This window comes from Panthera uncia, chromosome D2 (assembly GCF_023721935.1).
Source record: "Panthera uncia isolate 11264 chromosome D2, Puncia_PCG_1.0, whole genome shotgun sequence".
NCBI lineage: Eukaryota > Metazoa > Chordata > Mammalia > Carnivora > Felidae > Panthera > Panthera uncia.
The window spans coordinates 80,055,139-80,077,163 of record NC_064818.1 but is presented as its reverse complement, the minus strand read 5'-3'; the positions used below and the strand labels follow the sequence as shown (position 1 = coordinate 80,077,163).

The window sequence follows — 22,025 nt, the reverse complement described above, 5'->3', positions numbered from 1 at the left end:
GTGGCACCTCATGTTTTTGTTTTTGTTTTTGCCTTCCCTTCGTCACAGTGATGCCACATGACCGTGGGTAAAAAGCTCTCTGCTGGACTCCCAGACCTCCCACCTCCCAGCCTCAGGCACACCTTCGCTCTGGGAGTCTGTGATCCTGACTCATCCCTCACAGAACAAATCAGAAATCCCACCGAATAAAAATAATTCCCCTTAAGTCTAAGCTCAAGACTTTTGACTAGTCCCAAGGCAACCGCTGCAAAATCTGCCTTGAACTTGATCACTGGGGGTGCGGCCACGTAATCCTGCAGAGCTGGTCTTGCATGGAGCTGACCGGAGGCCATTCTGAAGCTACCAGATCCTTCTTCCTCTTTTCCATGCCCAGAACTCTGAAGCGTTCACAGCTCTGGAGGCCTCAGTGGGCCCAACCCTGGACACAGACACTGCCACTTGTTGAAAGGACATGTTGTGCAGGGACCTCGGCACACAGATGTGGAAGATCATAGCTCCTCCACTAAAGGAGCACTTCCACGCCCCGCCCCCCCCACCCCGGCGACCCGATCACTCGCTGTCCAGGAAAGGTTTTAGGGTCTGACTCCCTCCCCCACCCCCAAAGCTCTGTAAACTAAGCAGGAACAGCAGGGCGCCTGGGTGGCTCAGCTGGTTAAGTGTCTGACTTCAGCTCAGGTCATCATCTCACAGTTCATGGGTTCGAGCCCCGTGTCGGCCTCTGTGCTGACAGCTCAGAGGTGGAGCCTGTTTTGGATTCTGTGTCTCCTTCACTCTGTGCCCCTCCCCTGCTTGTACTCTGTGTCTCTCTCTCAAAAATAATAAACATTAATTTTTTTTTAAATTAAATAGGAACAGCTACGAGGAGCATTTTCTTGTCAAAGCTGCACGGGCTGAGCAGGGAGACAGGTGCTACCCAGTGAGGACCCCACGGCTCACGGCACAGAAAGCAAGCTCTCCTTTGGTGGCCTCAGTTGGCAGGGGTCTGGCTTCCTTGGAGTAGTCGTTGTCTGGGGTGGTAGAGAACTCAGGTTCAAGGCCTCCAACAGGCAAAAAGAGGTTGAAGCAGTCAGAGAACATGGGCTTCGTTCACCCTGGGAAGACCACAATGTGAAAAGCACCACAGGGGCTACAAAGAACGATCTCCTGGAACCTCAGATGGGGCACAGAGCTGGGCCCCATCCCCCGGTCACGCTCAGTGCCAGGACCCAGACTCGGGGCCAAATTGGAGGCTGATACCCTCTCAGGCCAGCAGCCCTGGACGTGCACAGTACTTAAAATATAAAGTCATTCCAGTCCACCCAGGCAGGGTGGGGTCGGGAAGCACTGAATCACAAAACTTCACCACAGGACTGATGTCCACCCACTAACAGGGGTCACTGGCACCACAAAGCTCTATGCGGATAGCCCGGCGAGGTGCCCCTCCTGCGAGGGCAGCTCCACGGACAGCGGAGAGAAAGAGGCCAGAGCCTCATGAGCCACCTGCTCTCCAGGCCCCCAAAGCTCGACCCTTAATGCAACAGTCCAGTAATAATAGTCATGGGCATGGGGAGGTCATTCCCTCCGGCATCAGTGGATGCCAAGCATCACTTGGCATACATTAACATGAATCTTTCCAGAATGTTAGTATCCCATAGGTGGCCCATGGCGGGGGGGAGGGGACCACTCTCCCACAGCCACCCGGCTCCCAAGGGTGTGCTGAAAACAAAGTATGACCCGCCGTAAAGCAGGCGTGCTTCTCCGTCTACAAAGTGAGCCCTTCCTGTGACACAACGTTAGCAATCTTAGAAAGCTCATCAGGCGATCGCTTTTCCGTCCTGACTCTGGACAGGTGACCATGATGAATAATATACAAAGAAGGGCTATACCACTTCTTCAGGTCCACCATTGAGGACATTTTCTATTAAGTAAGACAAAACAAAATCCACTCCTGCCCCGCCTCCAAGGATGACATTAAGAAGTTCCCTCAGGGTGTCTGGGTGGCTCAGTCCGTTAAGTGTCTGACTTCGGCTCAGGCCATGATCTCACAGTTCGTGGGTTCGAGCCCTGCATCAGGCTCTGTGCTGACAGCTCAGAGCCTGGAGCCTGCTTCAGATTCTGTGTCTCCCTCTCTCACCCCTCCCCATTTGGGCACATGCGCTCTCTCTCTCTCAAACACAAATAAACATTTTTTTAAAAATTAGAAAAAAAAAGAAATTCCCTTAGAAACTATAGTCAGGGAAAAGTGGGCCTCCTGTGGAGAAAGACTGCGCCTATCTGATCAGACCCCAAGAATGCTGGAACTCACAGTGTCCCTCATTTGTCTGGGCTTGGCAAGGCTTGGGAGAGAATGGGCTGCTTTACAACGTGCCGGGTTCCCAGGGGTTCCTTCTGGCCCCTTCTACCCACAAAGATCCCCCTCTCACTACACGATTACTTTGAGGTTACTTTTTAGGTGCTGTCTTGTTACGTATGGTTTCCCGTAACTTGAAAACCACCCCAAATCCATCCGACAGGTAGAATAGAAATAACAAGTGGGACATTTCCCTTCTCTCCCATTTTCCTCGCCATTAGAAACTCACTTCGTGATGCACTGTCTGTGAGGGACCTTAAGGTCCAAGAGAGAATACCTGTTTGAGAAATACCGCTCAGAAGAGCCGGGCCCCCATAAATGACACGCAGACCGTGTTTGCCCTCAGGGTACCTCATAAAAGAGGAGTGCTCCGTTCTCTTTAAACCAAGCTTAATTCTTAGGTTTAGTACCAAAAATAAACAAATCGATCCAATATTCATCTAGACTCCTCCATTCAATGCCCAGATCATCCACAGGTGAGTGGCGAATTAAAAATACCTTCGGCACAATAAACTGCAGCATCAGACGGGGATGAGATGGCCTTTTACTTTAGTCAAGCAATAACATTCCGTTTGAAGAATCAAATCAGATTTCTGACCCCTTCATCCCCCGGAGGGCGGGGAAAGCAGCCAGGAGGCCAGCTGCCACGTGGAAGGGACTGGGGGGCGGGGGGAGCGGTCCCAGGGAGAGAGCCCTGACTGCCACCTGTCAAATGCGACCACTGCAGTCAGGACCAAGATGAGGAAAATGCCCTGAAGAGACCCTAACTGTGTTGTATTTATGGTTTAGCTTCCATCAAAGGAGTACGGCCTGATGAAACACCACCCCACCTTTTCACAACATACATCCCATCCCCCTGTAGCACAGCAGAGGAACTCAATCTGACCATTTAGGACTTTCTAGCTCTTGCCGGAAACCTCAGGGTTTTGCCCCCCCTGAACACAATGCATCAGGAGAGAAGATAGGCTGTCAAGAATCACAGAAAAGGAGAGATAGAGAGGCGTCCTCTAACCTATTCTCCCAGGCCTCTGAATCCCAAGCAGCCCCTTGTTAGTGAGGCGAGGGCAACGCATCAGACAGATTGGGGGAGAGAGTTTTCCTGCTATGAAAAATAGATCGCATGCTAAGAAAAGTGTCAAGGGCTAAAGAGCTGCCCAAACGGCCGGACAGCTCAAGCCCTCTCCCCTGCTGGGGATGGTTAATATTTATATTCACAAATATTCACACTTAGCACTGTCTGTCCCTCGTTCAGGCCCTGTGTATCCATGACATGGGAGTTGAGGGGCACCGGGTCTTAAGCACGGAGAACAGCTCGGGCATCTCTGATACAGCAACGTGGGAAGAGGCTTTCCATCGAGGGCTTTTGTTTTGAACCATTAGAATCCAGTGAACTGAAAAGACCAAGCTGTCAGTGTTCATTTTCTTCCGAAATCAACCAAACTGTAGAATAACACAAAATATTTCACTTTACAATATAATTTGTATCTTCAATTTCCTTGCAGCTCTGGGAATTTGACAGGTACAGTATTAAGTAAAAACCCTCCTGTGAAGTCTTATTGGAAAGGTCAACATGAAACAGCAGACAGCAATCTCCCTGCTGTTTAGGGACGCTCGCACATAGATACGAACGTGGATCACCCTCGCCCGTGAGTTTAGAACAACTCTCAGTTAAGGAAATTCACTAGCTAACAGATCCCTAAGATAATAAGAAGCACCATTTTTCATTTTCATGGAAAACACAACTGAAATTATTTCTTGGTGGGATTATTTCTTTCTGGAATGATTTCTTTGTGGACACAAATATAAAATGGGTAACTGCATTGTATTACTGGAAAAGCACTGCTACAAAAATGTGTCGTGTACTTTTATCGGTTGACTTTGTAAGAAAAAACATTTCCCATTGACATTCTTTCAGTTAGGCAGCTACTCTTTGTTTGAGCACCTGCGATGCGCCAGGCAGGGTCACTGGGCGTTGATCAGACATCATAGTGACAAGGAGGGATTTCTCCCCAGCAGCATCAAAGACCCAAGCACCAATGTGTAGAATTCCATGAAAAAAGAACAAGGGACACATAAAAGCATCTTGTATGAGCAAAAGTGTATAGAAGATGCCACAATCCTATTGACATTTTGATTCTATGCAGAAATTATACTAAATATTATTATCATATCTTGGGGCACCTGAGTGGCTCAGTTGGTTGAGTGTCCGACTCTTGATTTCAGCTCAGGTCATGATCCCAGGGTTGTGGGATCGAGCCCAGTGTTGGGCTCAGTGCTAAGAGTGGAGCCTGCTTAAGGTTCTCTCTCTCTCTCTCTCTCTCTCTGCTTCTCACCCCGCTTACATGCTCTCTAAAATTAAAAAAAAATAATAAAAAGATGAAAAATATTATTATCATTTTTTATAAATCTGAAAATATATTACATATGTGATTTTTAAACATTGTAAGTGGTGGAATAATAATAAAATTATTAGTCAATTTTATTTCTGATCCCATGTCTAGAAAATAGCAGGAGTTTGGTAATTAATGGTGTGATTCCATGTTCAGTCTTCAAGATAATTTTATTTCAGGAACTGTATTTCATGGAGCTTCTATATAGACAGAATCTACAATACCAGGCAGCAGGCTCCCTTAGTATCTGGACAGTCACCATGCTGGTTACAACCAATTCGCCAGCAGGAAGTCCACTCAGTTTCTTTCTGCAAGAGTCATTGAAGATTTTTTCCAAAGGAAAAAATATTTAAAATGAAAATGTTTAATGTCAACCAAGAAAACCACTACTAAGAGAGAGACAGAAAGGGATGCCTGGGTGGTTCAGTCAAGCGTCCGACTTCAGCTCAGGTCATAATCTCGTGGTTTGTGGGTTGTAGCCCTGCGTCGGGCTCTGTGCTGACAGCTCAGAGCCTGGAGCCTGCTTCGGATTCTGTGTCTCCCTCTTTCTCTGCCCCTCCCCCTCCCTCCCTCCCTCTCTCTCCTCTCTCTCTCTCTCTCTCAAATATAAGTAAACATTTTTTTAAAAAAACTAAAAAAAAAAGGGAGAGAGAGAGAGAGAGAGAAAGAAAAAACATAGCAGTAACTGAATAGGAAAACATATCTGCAACACACATAAGGCTCTTATCCTGCAAGCAGAGAAGACAAGTGACGTAAGGACTAAACATTCAAAAATAACTGGTTAATATCCAAAATACATATAAAAACTCACATAACGCAACTGCAAAAACAAAACCGGTTAAAAAATGGGCATTTTTCCAGAAAGAAATTTTCCCAAAGAAGACAGACAGATGGTCAACAAGCCTATGAAAGGATGCTCAACATCACTCATCATCAGGGACGTGCAAATCAAACTACAGTAAAATATCACCTCGCACCTGTTAAAATGGAAATTATCAACACTATAAGAGATAAATATTGGCGAGTTTGTGGAGAAAAGGAAACCCTTGTGTATGACTACTGGGAATGTAAACTGGTGTAGTCACTGTGGAAAACAGTATGGAGATTCTTCCAAAAAAAAAAAAAAATTGAACTAGCACATAACGGACCAAGTCTCCTTCGAGGGAGATTTCCAAAGGAAACTCAAACACTATCTTGAAAAGATATCTGCACTCCCACATTCACTGCACCATTATTTACAAAGACCAAAACACAGAAACAACCTATGTGTCCGTAGATGGATAAATGGATGAAGAACATGGGATACAGATAGAGATAATGGAGAATCATTCAGCCACAAAAGGATGAAATCTCACCATTTGTGACAACATGGGTGCACCTTGAGGGCATTATGCTAAGTGAGATATGTCAGACAGAGAAAAGACAAACACTGGTGTAATCTCACTTATATGTGGAATCCTATTTATTTATAATTTATAATACTATACTTATGTATAATGTTTTACAAAAGACACATACACAAACTCCCCCAGAAGAGACACTTGCTAATCTTCTCTACACATGTCCTACAGGCCAGCCATTAGGAGGGGCGGGATGGGTCTAAATTCATGTCAGTAGGACTGGACTCTCTACGCCCTTCTTGCTCCCATGGCCATGTGAGCCTGGACCACGCCCACAGAGATTTGCCATAAAGCTGGAGCACCTGCCAGGGCATCTTGGAGAAAAATGCCTCCAATTCACAGGCACCGCCTGAATACATGAAAGGTCAGCCCTGGCATCCTCAGAGGATGGCCCCTAGGGTTCATTCTAAGGGATGCTGTCTTTGCTGGGGTCATGCAACAGGAAAAGGTGGCGAAGAAATGTGCAAATAAAGAGAAGAGGGTCACCGAAATCCATCACATATATTACTATTAATTACTTGACATCACAGAGATTCAGTTTTTTCCATCTATAAAATGGGGTTTTTAACATTTTGAGTTGAGTGATTCTTTAAAGGGGGCTATCCTGTACATGGAAGGACGTTTAGCAGTATCCCAGGAGTCGAGATGTCAGCAGCCTTCATTTCCCGAGCCGTGACAACAAAAATGTGCCTGGACACTGCCATGTCCCCTGGGCGGGGCCAAATCCCCCGTGGCTGAGAACCACGGAAAAGGTACCAAAGACCATGTTGGCATCTCACCAGGCATTCGATCCACATTGGCTGCCGCCTCCCTCCCATTCTAGACTTGAAATAAAAGCGTAACAGCACAGGGTCTTACACTGCACATGATTTTTTCGAAGTCCCGGTAGCACTGGAGGTGAACATTTAGGACAAAGGGATCTGGAGGGTGACCTTCATAAAACGTATTTCCTCCATTTTGTCATGCGCATTGCAAGAAATTTCATGCATCAAACAGAGAGTGTGCTTGGCATCATTTCTCGTGAAGTGAAGTACGTCCTCCAGGATTAAGTGCCAGCAGACGGCCTCATCAACGCCAGCCACGAGCTCACAGCAAGGTGTGCAGTGTCTCTGAGAATTCTTCAGCAGACTTTGCCCTTTCAAAACTTTCCTCTGGAACGAGCTTCCCTCAATAAGAGTCCCGGCTAAGGGCTCTTCATCACTGCCATGCCTTTGAAGAGTAGCTTGAGTTCTCATCTCTGAATTAAATAAAGAGGCCATTTGAATAAAACCCAACTGTATAAAAGATCTGCGTTATGTGTGATAAACTGGTTATACAGAACGAGGTAAAATCTGGAATTATTTGTTTTCAGGCCAAGCTTAATTATTAAGCACAGAGCAAAAGCACGCATACCGTTGGATAACTATACGGAAAGTACTAAAATAATTTATGAAAATGCCATGAAGGATACACGGAACTGAAAACTGGTGGCAAAGTACCACACGGGTGGGGGTCTAAGTCCTGCTCAGAGATCCAAGGTGCCCTTACTAGATCTGAATCAACATCCGTCTTGAAATCCCAGGGCTTCACGGTGGCCAGCCGAGCCCCAGAGAAACATCTCCCGTGTTTCCCCAGGAGACCAGCCAGAACCGTGCTCAGGGATAGCCCCGGTTGGCCTGACCGAGGAGGCAGGCCTGTGCCTTCACTGTCTACAAACTGGGGTCTGAGCAGCAAGACATCTCAGGTGAGGCCAATTTCCTTGGAGAAGCACCCAAGTTCAAAGACCGATATTATTAAGTGTGAGAGCTGGGTGAAACGTGGGCATGCTGAGCTCCGGGGAAATTTTCATTCCAGAATGTTTTCATTACTGACGTTGAATTCCTCTTTCTTCCACCGAAAAACAATATTTATTTATTTATTTTTTTTCCTGTGGTCTTCAGCAAGTTGTGTGGTGACAGTGTTTCTGTCAACGGCTTGAAACTGTATACAGTTTCAAAGGGAAAAAGGATTCTGAGGTGTGCTTAAAATCTTCAAGCCGTTGGATACGCAAAGCCTCGGTAGGAAACCGGTGAATTTAAAAAATAAATTAAATTAAAAGTAACAACATCAACTAAAACCTCAGGCTTCAAAGGGAGTAAAAAGATGTTGAGGAGAAATAATCCAAGAGTCTCCGGAGCCCCAAATGCTTTATATCCATATAAATGCTTTATATTCAACTTGCACAAAGATTTCAGCTGAGTGTCCTTTCACGGGAGAGGTGTTTCCTGAGCAGGAGATTGAGCAGGAAAACACAGTCCTCCCAGACTGGGCTGTTTTCAGCTATCGCTGTTGTCAGGGCCCCTGAGGCAGATCCCCAGTGAGTGGGGACCCCCCCCACCTCGCTTTCTCTCACCCTAAGGCAAGTGGCACATTTCCTCTGCTCTGAGCCCAGGGCACAGTGTGGACAAGGACAAAAATTCTTCCACAGCAATGAAACCAAATGGCGCTGTACCTGCAAACAGCCTACCGTGCAAATTTGCTTTCTGAGCATTATCATGATTTATCCTTAAGAAGCCTGGCATCTCAAAGGTAGAATACCTTTCTAAGGCTTAAGGCCCTTTCTTGTCCTGACTATACGCCAGATTAATTTTGGCAGAAACATCCATGAGCTTGCCATCTTGGACTCTGATATATCTGATGGATACTACTTATGAGTGGGGAAATGTGCTGTGTTTAAAAGGAGAGAAATGGCTACGTTATAAAAATGTGCATGGGAAATTTACCCCACGAAGGAGCCACACGCAAGTATGGGTGTGTGAATATGTGATGTGCACAATCAGGGTGGTGGAAACATACTACGTTGTATTAATGCATTGAGGCTAACAAATCCCGGTCAAAAGACGCCTGAATCATGGAGGAGAGAAGAAGGCGTAGAAGAGGCCACACAGAAATGCACTAACACCGTAGGCCAAAGAAAGGTGGTCAAAAACAGATGGTACAAACATCGGCTTGGACTGTTCTGGGACAGTCTCCACCTGGCCATGATCGAAACTAGGGCTTTGACGCATGAAGAAGTAGCAATAATGATCTCACAAATTCTGAGATGAGATACAATTTCAGGGTTGCGGGGCGCCTGGGTGGCTCAGTCGGTTAAGCGACCGACCTCGGCTTGGGTCATGATCTCACGGTTTGTGAGTTTGAGCCCCGCGTCGGGCTCTGTGCTGACAGCTCAGAGCCTGGGGCCTGTTTCTGATTCTATGTCTCCCTCTCTCTGCACCTCCCCTACTCATGTTCTGTCTCTCTCTGACTCTCAAAAAATCAATAAATGTTAATTAAAAAATTTTTTTTTTTAATTTCAGGGTTGCTAAGGACAAATATTAGATTAAATGGATTCCAGATATAGTAAAACCAGACCATCACTTCTGACTGATGGTCTTTAATGTTTAAACGGTCGACAACTAGACAATGCTCTATTTGGCAAGTTAGCAAAACCCACTCATTTGACAAGCTAGTCTTTCAGACAGGTCCAATTATGACCAGGCTCTATTACAGCCAGTAGATTCCAACTGGCAATATCCTAAGCATTTCAAAATTGAAATGACCATCTCTTCCCTTTTCTGTGAGCAGAATTTTGACTTCCCAACCGATTCCTTAACTGTGATATTCTCTTGTTTGATATGTCATTTAAGGACCTGTAACATATATCATCAGTCTCCGCTGACAAATTGGCAAGGAACTTTTTTATCATCCAGCGAGAATTTTGCAAACCATTATTTTGGCTTTGTCTTCCCGGTAGCTTCAAGTTGCTCGGCTTCTAGAGAGCTTCATGTTTTCTCTGTGGTTTTACGTGTTCTATTTTATATTCAGGGCCTACGAATCGCTACTTGCAGAACAGACCAAGTCCTGTCTGAAAGTGGGTAGGATATAAACCACAAGTCATAAATATAATCTCCTTTTGGCCCCAGCTTAGAGCAGGAAGCACAAGACACAGAAACTGTGCTAATCTACAGGAACGTTTCAAAACGATGGATAATTACTGTTGCAAGCTAGGAGTATTCTGAGGAAGTAAAAATGTTGGTTTTATTCCTTTTTCATCTTGAGAGAGGGACACAAACACCAAGGCCTAGTGAGAATCCGAACCAGGGTAGTTGAATTTGTTTTTAGTTCTGTTGCCAAGACTGAATGGTTGACAAACGTAGAAAGGGTTTTTGTACCATGTTCTGCACTCAATATGAGTTAGAAAGTCTAATTCTAAAAATCTACTGCTCTTTTTCTCACCCAGTATAGTGTAGAAGTGTCTTTCTCAAGTGACATTATGGTGGTTAATAACAGATGCTTTCTTCAAGGTGAAAAAGAGATTCAGTGAAACCAGCGAGTAGACTCAACGCCTACTGGATCACTCCTACGCCTTAAAATTCGAGTCAGGGATTTTTAGTGTACAAACACCCTCCTATGACAAATCCAAGTCCTAAGACTAGAAGAAAGACATGGAAACTCAACCAAGTGGTCACGTTTCCGCTAGCAACCAAGGAGAACTCTTCAAGAGTCGCAGCGTGAGTCCTCAACATTAGACTACGCTGCCCACCCTGCGAAGCTTAACTCTGAAAAAGCTGGCTAATATGAGTTCAAGGATGGATACCAGCACTTCGAGACTCAGGTGAAGGTCTCTGCTTCCAATACAGCCTCAGATCTTACACAGAGACTTAGCCTTTGCCTCCCTCCGGGAGGATTTTAAAGCACTTCTGGATAACAGGCAAGCACATTTCTACTCTATCTGAACTGTGTTTATCTTAAATGTCATCTTGCCATCTGGCACTGTCTGATCCTACAGCGGAGCTCTAACGTCAGGCCACCACCAGTCAGTTGCTATCCACAACACGGCGACGGAGCAACTCCTGTCCTTGGGACACTCATTGAATCTTCTAACTTTGATTCTTGGTTTTGGAGTTGTTGCACCAGAACTGACGGGCGCCATCTTTAATTACATTTAAGAAGCCCCAGGTGTTGAGATGGTGCCTTTGCAGATGCAAAGCTGAACAAGCACACAAATATTTAGGAGACCGCAGGGGTTGAGTTTGTCCATTTCTAAGCTGGGGATGGTAAAACCGCGTGTCCAGCTGTACCATTAATATTTTAATACAGACTCCTGAAAGCTTCTGGGCATCACTGCTCATCCTGTGGAGGCAAGGAAGCCTCTGATACATGCCAAGCAGAGGAAGAGCAGGGAAGTCTCGCAACACAGAAGGTATCGAGCTATTAAGTTACAGATTTTTTAAAAAGGCAGATAACGGCATAGAAACAGTGCTATGTAGCATCTACGTAACCTCTATAGGAAATGATCTTACTGCACTATTAATGACCTTTTATTCTTCTAGAAGTTTACAACAGGACTCCAGTAGTAAATGATAACCTCCTTAACAGCATACACTTTTCATGGCGACAAAAGCTGAGTAAGAATGTTTTGACTTCCAGGCTTAACACTCACTTAGATACGTAGGAAATCTTGCAGGAAAGTCCCACTCGAAGGACACCAGGGTTAAAAACAACAACACTCTCTTTGAAAGACAGGAAATATACTCAAGGTAGCGGGGTGGTTTAGAGGGTGTGCTCGGGATTTAAATACTGGCCCCATCAATTCCCAGCTGTGCGTCTTTTGGCAAGTTACCCAAGCTTTCTGCTTCGATTTCCACATCTGTAAAATGGGCATAAAAACCCAGCCGTCTCAGAGCGCTGCTGTGGGTTTTATGGCCATGAGTACCGCATGTCCCCACAGAGGCACCTGGCACGTAGAAAGCAGCCAAATACTCATCTTGAGTCTTAGGGGACAAACACAGAACACATCACAAAGAAGGACTGCATTCAATAAGAAAATGAAATAAACGCTTCATTCTGAAGCTGGCATTTAAACCCTTAAAGAAAACTGCAGGGTCACTAAAGCAGATGTCTTGAGATAAAAGTTTTAAGTTTTAGCGAGTTGGTGGCACAGAAGTAATACCTTTCCTTCCAAAACCCAATTGATTCAGTTTCTAAAAAATGACACTGTTTACTCAACAGAGGGGGCAGCATTTGGGGCAGTGGGAAGATTCCAGAATGAAGATTACGATCATTGCTGCCCAAACTTTGACCGAAACGCCTCGGTTGTGGCTTATGCCTCTCTGTACGTGTTGGCTTCGGAATGTGCTCCTGGGGAAGGCGGCAGTGTGAGAGGGACCTGGATGGATGTGAGCCTCTCACAGCCAGAATCTCCGCAAATCAAGGAGATTTTACTTGGTACCAACACTCCTCCGTGAACGTGTCCATATACACACGTGCGTGCCCATACACACGCACCACGTGTTTACTTACACGCACACAGACGCTGCTCATCCTTGGAAAGCACTGCCAGAGGAAACGCTGTCGGCTGGATGGCCTGGTGTCACAGTGCTAGGATTTTAGATTAGACCATCCTGTACAACATTTGATGTGCAACATGAGTCAGACCATAGGGATTTTATATTCAGTGTGTCCCCTGTCGAGATGTCCTTTGGGGCTACAGCCTACGTGCACCCTGAACAAGCTAAAAGGATGGGCTCCCCGCTCTACTCTTTAATTCTTTTTTTTTAAATTTATTATTTATTTTGAAAGAGAGAAAGAGAGAGAGGGAAAGGGTTAGAGAGAGAGAATCCCAAGTAGGCTCCGTGCCATCCGCTCAAGAGCCTGACGCGGGGCTCGAACTCATGAAGCGTGAGATCATGACCTGAGCCGAGATCAAGAGTTGGACGCTTAATCGACTGAGCCACCCAGGAGCCCCCAGACTTTAATTCTCTTATCACCTACACGAGACTTTATGCCCCAAAGTGTCCATCACATCCCTTGCTATGAGGACACAGCACCCTATGGCTTCTCCCTCACAGATATTCCTTGCCCCCCAAACAAGACTCTCCTCCTATGGCGAGATGCAAAGGCTTGGGTCTGAGATGCCACCACACACCTGCATCTCTGTCATGAGGCTGGGCCCTGTGGAGGTGCCCTAGTGAGAAAGGACACAGGGACAAGGCTAGACTGATGTACAGGGAGCATGTGATTCCAGAGGCCACAGATCAAGCCACCTTCTCACTGTAGAAATAATAGAACATGTCGGGAGAAGCTGGACAGAATATCCAGAGAAGGAAACCCTAAACAAGTGGCCCTCACTTGGAACCAAAGACCACGTGGCTTTCACCCGCATGTGGCTCTGGGGTTATGCTCCCAGACTTCAGGGCTGGCAGCAGGAGGCAGATGGCGGAGTGGTGGGAAGAGGGAACAAAGCAATTTTCATGCTAAAACTGAAAACAGACTCTCACTCATCATAGAGTAGCATAAATCAATACAGTGTGGCCACACCTTCCTTGACAGTTTACCCCGTGGGACCCCTGGGATCAGAGGCACCGAGTCAAACAATTTTGGGGCATGAATCACATCTGACCTTTGAGGGGGCAGTGCCCCTCCCTTGCCCCGGGTGTAGAATGCCTAGGCTGGGTGCCAGGCCACGGCCACTCTGTAGGAGAGACGCAGGTCAAGTTTATGTGTGGGGTCACAAGGTGGAGAGCAGAGTCCGCACCCACCACCTCCCGCACTCTGCGCAGGGGCCTGCCTGTGGTTCTGTTCAGCAAGAGACCCGGGTCTACGGTTTTTTCAATGACATGGCAAGCCATTGTTTGTTGCATCAGGGAAAAGGCAAATCAAAACCACGATGAGACACACATCTATCACAAGGGCTAAAACGAAAAATAGCGAGGACAGCAAATGCTGGCAAGGATGCAGAAATACTGGATCGTTCTTACATTGCTTGTGAGAACGTAAAATGGTACAGCTATCGCCTGGCAGCTTCTATAAAATTAAACATGTAGTTACCATACAACCCAGCGTACCTACCCCAGGGCATTTACGCCCGAGAAACGAACTTATGTTCACACACAAATCTGTACATGAATGTGCATAGCAGCTTTATCCATAGTAGCCCCAAACTGGCAAGCACCCAGACATCCTTCATCAGATGAATGGTTAAACCATCTGTGGTCCATCCATACCCTGCAAGGCCACCAGACAAAGAAAAGGAAGAAACTATCGGTATGCCCAACAGCCTATGTGAATCTCCAGGGAATTAAGCGGAGTGAAAAAAGTCCATCCTAGAAATGTTACATTCGGTAGAATTCCATTTATGTATCACATTGGAAATGCCAAAATTTTAGAAGTGGAGAAAATATGAGTGGCTGCCCGGGTTTAGGGAGGGGGGAGGTGGAGGGGCGAGAAGGATGTGTTATCGATGGGCAACAAGAGGGACCCTTGTGCTGGTGGATTCAAGAACAGGCGCCGAGGAAACACACAAGTACAATGGAAATATCGGTGTAACACTGGTGAATCACATCCATGCCGACTCCCTGGGAGCAGAATCGTGCGATAGTCTTGGAAAACGTTACCATCGAGGGAACCTGGCTTTGTAAAGTATACACAAGATCTCTCTGTATTTCTTTTTACAACCGCACTGCCTATGAATCTATAACTATCTCCATAAAAAATGCAATAAGAAATAAGGGGGGGGGGGGGGAAGGAGGTCGGGGGAATTTCTTCCAGAAATCACATGTGATTGAGAACCCAATGATCATTGCTGGTGCTTACAGGAAGTAGAGAACACAAGAGCTGGAACATTAACCAACAGCCTTCACAGCGAAATGATAAACCGGGCACAGGATTAATATTTAATAAGTATGAAGAAAATGCTCACTCTTTAAAGCTGAAATGAGAAAATGCAAAGACCTTTCAAAAACCTCGACCGGGTGAGAAACACTTGGGCTAATAAACACATGTGATTAAAATACGACGGCAAATGGATGGCAAGAGGTAGACAAAGGTCGCCTCTGACGAAGGCTAAGGAGGGGCTAGGGCTCACCTCCCTCTTTCCCCAGGGGGACAAAGCCCCGCATCGGCATAAGGAAATCACCCAATCTCCAGGTCCGTTTCTCCAAATAATTGTCTGCACCGCAGAATGGGGAGGATGTGCTCTTTGTGGGAGAGCCCCCATGGGATCCAGGCAACACCACTGTTCCCACCAGATGTGAATTAGGCACCTTGTAAAAGGTGAGAGCTTTCCTCCCGGTACTTACTTATTCTGCATCATGTTCATTATCACCCAGTCGAAAGGGTAGACGTTCTTCCCAATGAGGTTCTTAAACATGATGAATGTTTCCATCAGGAAATCCTGAAATAAAAAACAGAACACTGAAACAGCCCACCAAGAGAAAGGAGAAAACCAATCCCCCCTTGAATAATTACAGTATAAATGACTTCATTTTTTTTTTTTTTTGGCTGAACGAAAACAATCTAAAAAGTAATGAAGATGTATTTCACAGGAGCTGTGCCTTACTTCTACTTTTCTGTTTGCCTGAGCACCTCCTGTCTGCGATCACGTTTTCAGGGATGTATTCAGAAACAGCACCTGGGCACATCTAATGGTCATAAGGAGTAGATTTTCAGGTTACCCATATGCATTCTTTCTGCTCGTAGGGAAACAGATATTTTGCAAGCATCACACGCGGGTTGTAGCTATTTGTTCTGTTTACTCTAAATCCATTTTTCATTACGAACAGGGCCCATCAGGTGGAATACGGGGTATTAACGTCCATTCCTTTTTTTTAGTGTAACTTAACAAGGAAAAGGCTCGGGCGGGAACTCCCGACCACCTGCACCTGTTCAGCTCACCATGACCCTCTGAGCATCTACGCGGTCGCGTGGTCACTTTCATCTGGCAGCTACGACCCCACATGCTATTCAGCGATTCTTGTGCTGTCTTGGGCACGATTCTTTGCTCTTCGCGGGGCATGCCCTGCCCTGCTACCCTGCTTCCACGCTAAGACTGCTCCTGGCATCAGGAAGGGACACCCCTTTTCCTGGGGGCTCCGGCCTGTGCCTGTCAGAAGTAGGAGAACTTCATGAGCCTGACAGCTTGGCACTTGTTCTGAGCTGACTGGAACAAAACTAGCATTTATCCTCAAAAGCACACGGCCCCAGCAGTCTGCATGCTCCCTCAAGGTCCGAGGTGGGCAGGGGAAAAGCAACAGAGCCTTCTCTTAGCAAAATGAGGCCGTGGTCAGAGATTGCCCAGTGAGTGGCTGTGTGTCATTTATTTAATCTACGGAACCATAAGGAGGTGCAACGGCCATGAGGACTCAGGCGACGAACGGGAGGAAGTTAAACGGCCAGGAACGCGATTCTTAGCAAAGTTCGAAACAGGCGGTTCTCGCCAATAGGTACGAGGTCGATTTGACAGAATCAATAAGCTGATGCGCAAAGTTAAATACTTTCACGGCAACCTTAACGGCAATGTCGGGCTCTGGTAAGTCGTGCCTGCGGTGGGCCCCCCACCATGACTGAGACCTCAGGGAGCAACTGTGATCCCTTCCCCCTTTTTACAACAGGGGCCCCCAGTCGAAGAGAGGTTCGGGACGTAGCCAAAGTCAAGAGAGAAGAGGCATCCCGACGTCCTCCAGACCCTGCTCACACGAGCTCGGACCACCAGGGGTGCTCCGGGCAACCCAGACACAACGCACAGCACCTCTCCCCCGGTCGATGCCCGCCATGCAGAGCTCACCACTTAAGTTTCCCCGCTCTGCCAAGACTTTCACATTTTAATGACCAGGTTGCACATTTGGCCGGCTGGGTGCCATAATTTAGCCACATCTCTATTTGCATGAAATTGCTGGCTTTCTTGCTGATCACTCCTCAAAGCCTGATAATTGAGATACAGGGTCTGGGTTTTATTATTCTGGAAGAGGAGCATATTTTCCCAACTCCCTGATTTTTTTTTCTAGGAAACACAGCCCCATACTTCATTAGTATGGCTCAGCTGTTCAATGTTGGTACTTTGCTGATCAGACAAAACTCTGCGTATTGTGGAGGATGAGGTTCTGCAAAGGCGTCCTTGTCGGTCTGCATAATTTACTAGGCATGGCGATGGTCCCCACCATGGCCGATGAGGCTTAGCAGACTATTACGCTGGAAGCTCCGAGTCAACAAGGGGAGACAGAGGACTGATACAAGGTTTTTTGTGAAAACTTCAGCTTTCAGCGCCAATTCCTTCCCGCGGCATTTTCCAGTTTGATTGTTATGGGGGTACCGGATGCCCCATACGATACGTGGGGAGCTCTAACAAAAGGCACCAATGCGTAGGCGGAATCTTCTTGTCATAAATCCACCTGCTTCTATCTATCCCTACCCCCATCCACCTGAATAAACGGTCATCCTCTCTCACCTGGACTGCCAAGGAGAATCCTAGCCCGTCTACCTATGTCCCCTATTGTGCCTCTCGATCCCCACGCTTGACCCAGAATGGCCTTTTCAAGTTGTAAATCTGGTCAAGGCACCAACACTTCCCAACCTCCCATTCAGCCACATCCCCAGGGGGTTCCCAATGTTCTGAGATTAAAGCCAAAATGTTGTGACTCCCAGAAGTAAGAAATTCTGCTTTGCCAAAGAAATAACTGTTTCAGAGAAGGACCCTCAACAGATACTAAACTCATCAGATGAGGAACTGTCAAGGGATTGGATATCTGCCGACATTTTGTGCGTGCCAAAGTATCACCCAAGGACTACGTGCTAATTGTAACGGGGTACATAGCTTCACAACGGGGAGATCGGGCTGTTACCGCTGTCAACCAAGCAATCAAACTTCTCGTCAGTAATGGTCAGCTTGGCAATCCCAGCCTCCCAGTGGGCACAGCATCAAAGAGCACTTAACACCAGCTCTGAAGCACCCTTGCCAAAAGGATGAACTTGAATTTTAGGCCAACCTTCCAGTCTGCAGGACATATGGAGGGATGGAGACACACACTGAAAGGCATCCCAAAGCAGCACGGAGAAAGAAAAAAAAAAAAACCAAGGCGAGGCACTTGTTCTAGCAGAAAGAGAGACGAAGGAGGTACAACCACATGCAATGAGTGAATGTGGGCTGGATCCTGATTTGCGGAAGCCCCTAACGAAAGACAAGAAAGACTGGACAGAACTGAGAGAATGGGAATACCAATGGCACCAATGAGGGCATGGTTGCTATGTTCAGGAAAGGCAATGAGGCCACTGGAGAAGATCTCCATTCCCGAGAGAGGCCTGCTGAACCACCAGGGGAGACACATGCTTCTCACACACTTACGGGATGTGGCTGCCCAGCTGGTGAAACAGAGAGACGCGGTGGAGGCAGACATGGTGTGGTGCTCACCACCGATGCCTCTGGGGGACAGGGCAGTAGTTTTCGCTGCGCTGTTCTTTCAGCTTCTCCGTATGTTTGAAGCTTCTCACGATAAATAGGGGAAAGAGTACAAGCGAAAGTGGGGGAAGACGCATGAGAGCCAAGGACCCCGTCAACGCCGGCACTGGGTCTTGACTCCGCGCTAGAGTCCCGCAAGATGTCGCCCCCCCCCCCCCCGGGGAAAGCGGGCGCAGCGCCCACAGACCTCTCTCTTTACTGCCGCGGGTGACTTTACAATTACCCCAAAAAGTTTACTCAAAAATTAAAACATAAATAAGTAAATAAATAAGTGTCTGAAAAAATAATTTTAAAACAATTCAGGGGAAAATAGCAAACAAACGGTGTAGAAAGTCGACAACAAACAAGCAAAGAGCACAGAGTGTCTCCGCTTGGCCTGTGGGGTCCATGCGGTTTGACATCCCAGCCTCTGTCCAGGCTCATCTCATCCCTGGTACTGCTGCCCCCCCACCGACGGCCTCCCCCCACCACAGGCTCCTGTACATGCTCCCCCCCCCACCCCCACAAACTGCATGGCTCTCCCTTCTTCAATACTCCACAGTCCTCTCCTTTGTGAGGGAGGCTTCCTGACCACCCAACCCAGTCCAGTCCGGCTATTTTACAAGGACCATGCCCTTGCAGCATGGATAGCTGGAATTGGTTGGAAGGACTCCCCGATGAGCTGCGATGTTCTCCACCAGAATGTAGGCCCAGGAGGACAGGAACGTCTGCTTTGCCCACGACTTCCTCCACTGTGCTAACACAAAGCTGGTGTCCAATAAATAGCTACTGACTGGATTCACTCTGAAAGGGCTCTGCACCCCCCAGATTCACCGTCCGGGGAGGAGGACCTACACTACAGCTTCGTCTACAAGGAAATGGTCACCAGAAGTAGAGAAACGTGTTCGGCGCAAGACTCCTCCTCCCACTCAGGACGCCACCCACACAGGCTGCAGGTTACCCCGTGGTGGCTGCTTCACACGGCGCTCAAGGCTCACCCAACATCGGGATGTTTCCCGGGCGTGGATAGTCACCTGCTACCGTCCTTGCTTTCCCAACCCCCACAAGCATCCTCACTCACTGCTACCAGGCGTGAGACATCAGCACCACCTCGGTACAGGCTGATGGCCGAGTGGGACAGACAAGGAAAGGAGGAAGGAGCACAGGCGTGCGTCCGCCTGGCGAGACCAGGGCAGGTGTCGGGTCAGGGTCCTCCAAAGGGGTGGGACTGAAGCTGCAGGAAGGGGGTAGGGCATTCCAGATAGAGGGCCCTGCTCACTCACAGGTCTGCTAACTTGGCTTCTTTAGGTTAGAACCTAGAAGTGGAGGGCCACCTGGGCGGCTCAGTCGGTTAAGCGTCCGACTTCGACTCAGGTCATCATTTCACAGTTCATGGGTTTGAGCCCCGAGTCGGGCTCTGAGCTGACAGCTCGGAGCCTGGAGCCTGCTTTGGATTCTGTGTCTCCCTCTCTCTCCGCCCCTCCCCCACTCTCTCTCTCTCTCTCAAAAATAAATGAACATTAAAAACAAAAAAAAAAGAACCCAGAAGTGGAGAGGCCATGGGGACAGGCTGGGCTGCTCGGGGACACACGGCCAGCCACGAGTCCAAGGTAGAGGCAAGAGGGCTACAGTACTCGGGTGCCGCGTTCACTCGACATTTAACCAGGAAGCGTCACTTCTGCCCCTACTGTCCTTGGATATGGGACACTGCCCATTCGGTCCCTCAACAGACGCTTCGTAAAGGCCACCTACTGGGAAATTTGGGATAAGCACCAAGACCGCTCTCTCCCTGCAAGGTCCGGGGCACTGTGCATCACTTCTGATCTTACCGTGGACACTGCAAGTTCTCTCGTGGTGTTCCTGATTCTGACACTGGACACGGAACAGCCAGCAGCCCATTCTGCAGCCCGGCATCCCCACTGCGGTCCTGCGAGGCTCGCCATGCTACAGAGATCGCCGTGTCGCGAGAGAGTTTGGAACTGAACGTGTCGGTTCCTTTTCTTTTCTGGATCAGTCTATCTGCCTCACGCTGTGCTCCATTCTCTCAGTCTCGGGGTCTAAGGGACCATTTGAGAGACTATAAAATTAACAGCTCTGAGGCACGTGACTTTGGTCTTGATAGGAACTGCGATTTCGTATGGGAATCACTCATCCAACCAAAAGAGGGCTACACTTGAAAACCTGAAGCAGCACTTGTTACAAGGAAATAGTCTTGAGAAAATGGTCTAGACTATTTTCCTCCTGCAGCACTAACTAACTTTCAGTTATTTAACACAAAATGATCTCTTACTTTTGTGAGTGGTTGTCAGAGTAGAAAAACAGTCAAATACTTTCTAGGTATACTTAACGGACAGGAACACATTTTACAAAGGTTCCAACAGATTAGCAACAATAAAATAGGTCTACGATCCTTGCAGTTTGAATTCCTGATATCCAAACCACAAATGCCATTTTATAACGGAAATCAAATCGTCTGCAAATAATTGATTTTCTGAACTGCTGTGCCTAAGGGGGAAAAAAAATAAATCCCTGGGGAAATCAGGACCACAACATGGAGTAAGTATCCGATCGTCTGCTCTGTGCAAGCAGAGAGGGCACACGCTCGGAATTCAGCAAATTATAGTCATTTCTAAAAACCATTTTGTAACATCACTTTTCACAATGCACTAAAGGTTCTCTACCAACAGCACCTCTTAATAGTTGAGATGAAATATGTTTAGCGATTTGCATGTGGGCATTTTGATCACAGGACTCTTCTGATAAAGGGCAAATTATTAATTAGATCCTAATTACTCAGGATGGGTGTACTTCTCACTCGAAAAACCGTATTCTTCAGTCTGGAAGGCTAGTTAGGAAAATGTGCACGTAGTTTCACCTACAACTATCCTTTCGGTGACCCAAACGGGGCCGAGGGATCCAGTGAAGATTCACCGGGGGCATGGAACATCACATATATCCAATGTGAATTCACTGTGCCGTAACTACTCAAGACTGGCAGGATATAAATGTAACACAGATCCCCCCATGAGCACACCCCTACTTTAAACTCCATGCCGATGATTTTGAAAAGAACTGAACACCCAGAGACACGTACATACACATTCACACATACACTCTTGGTCCTTTGCTTTTTGGTTAAGGCAATCCGCTATGATTTTAAGATGCAGATTCATTGTTGTCTCCTTAGAAATTTAAATACACACACGCACACACACATACACAGAAGTGCATCCATGTGGATGGACACGGACACACACACACACACACACACACACACACTCACAGTGGCAACAATTAATAAGAACATGTTCTTCTTAGAAATAATCCTTTGAAAAAAATCATCAAGTGCATTCTTCTGCCCTTCCCTCAGTAAGGGAGGTTTAACGGGGTGCAGCGTAAGCAACGTAGTCGTGGAGACAGTAATAGCATCTGCCGTACCCTATAGGAATCCAGGGGTCTCAGAAATGAACTCTACGTTACTAGATTCCAGAGCTGAGGTCAACAGCTAATCGAGAACTCCGCCAACAAGGGCGGCTGCAGCTTTGCGGAAGACATCTGCCATATGGCCGTGGGATCTCAGGCCATTAGGGAGGTGGTTCCTAAGTGGTAACTTCCCCTCTATTATGCTTCTCCTAATTGAGCTGTGTCGTAGTTGTATTGAGGATGACTAGAGAATTATTAGGAGAAATGCTGAT

General features: G+C 47.1%; 1 protein-coding gene across 1 annotated transcript in view; it reads right to left on the bottom strand.

The window, feature by feature from the left end:
* The window catches only part of DOCK1 (dedicator of cytokinesis 1), a gene marked incomplete at its 5' end in the record, with an annotated part of 461,308 nt that overhangs the window by 171,959 nt on the left and 267,324 nt on the right, over positions 1-22,025 (bottom strand). Inside the window, one exon of the mRNA XM_049646029.1 lies at positions 15,200-15,294. Coding sequence (XP_049501986.1) covers positions 15,200-15,294 — 95 coding nt within the window. The remainder of the gene's footprint in view (positions 1-15,199; positions 15,295-22,025) is intronic.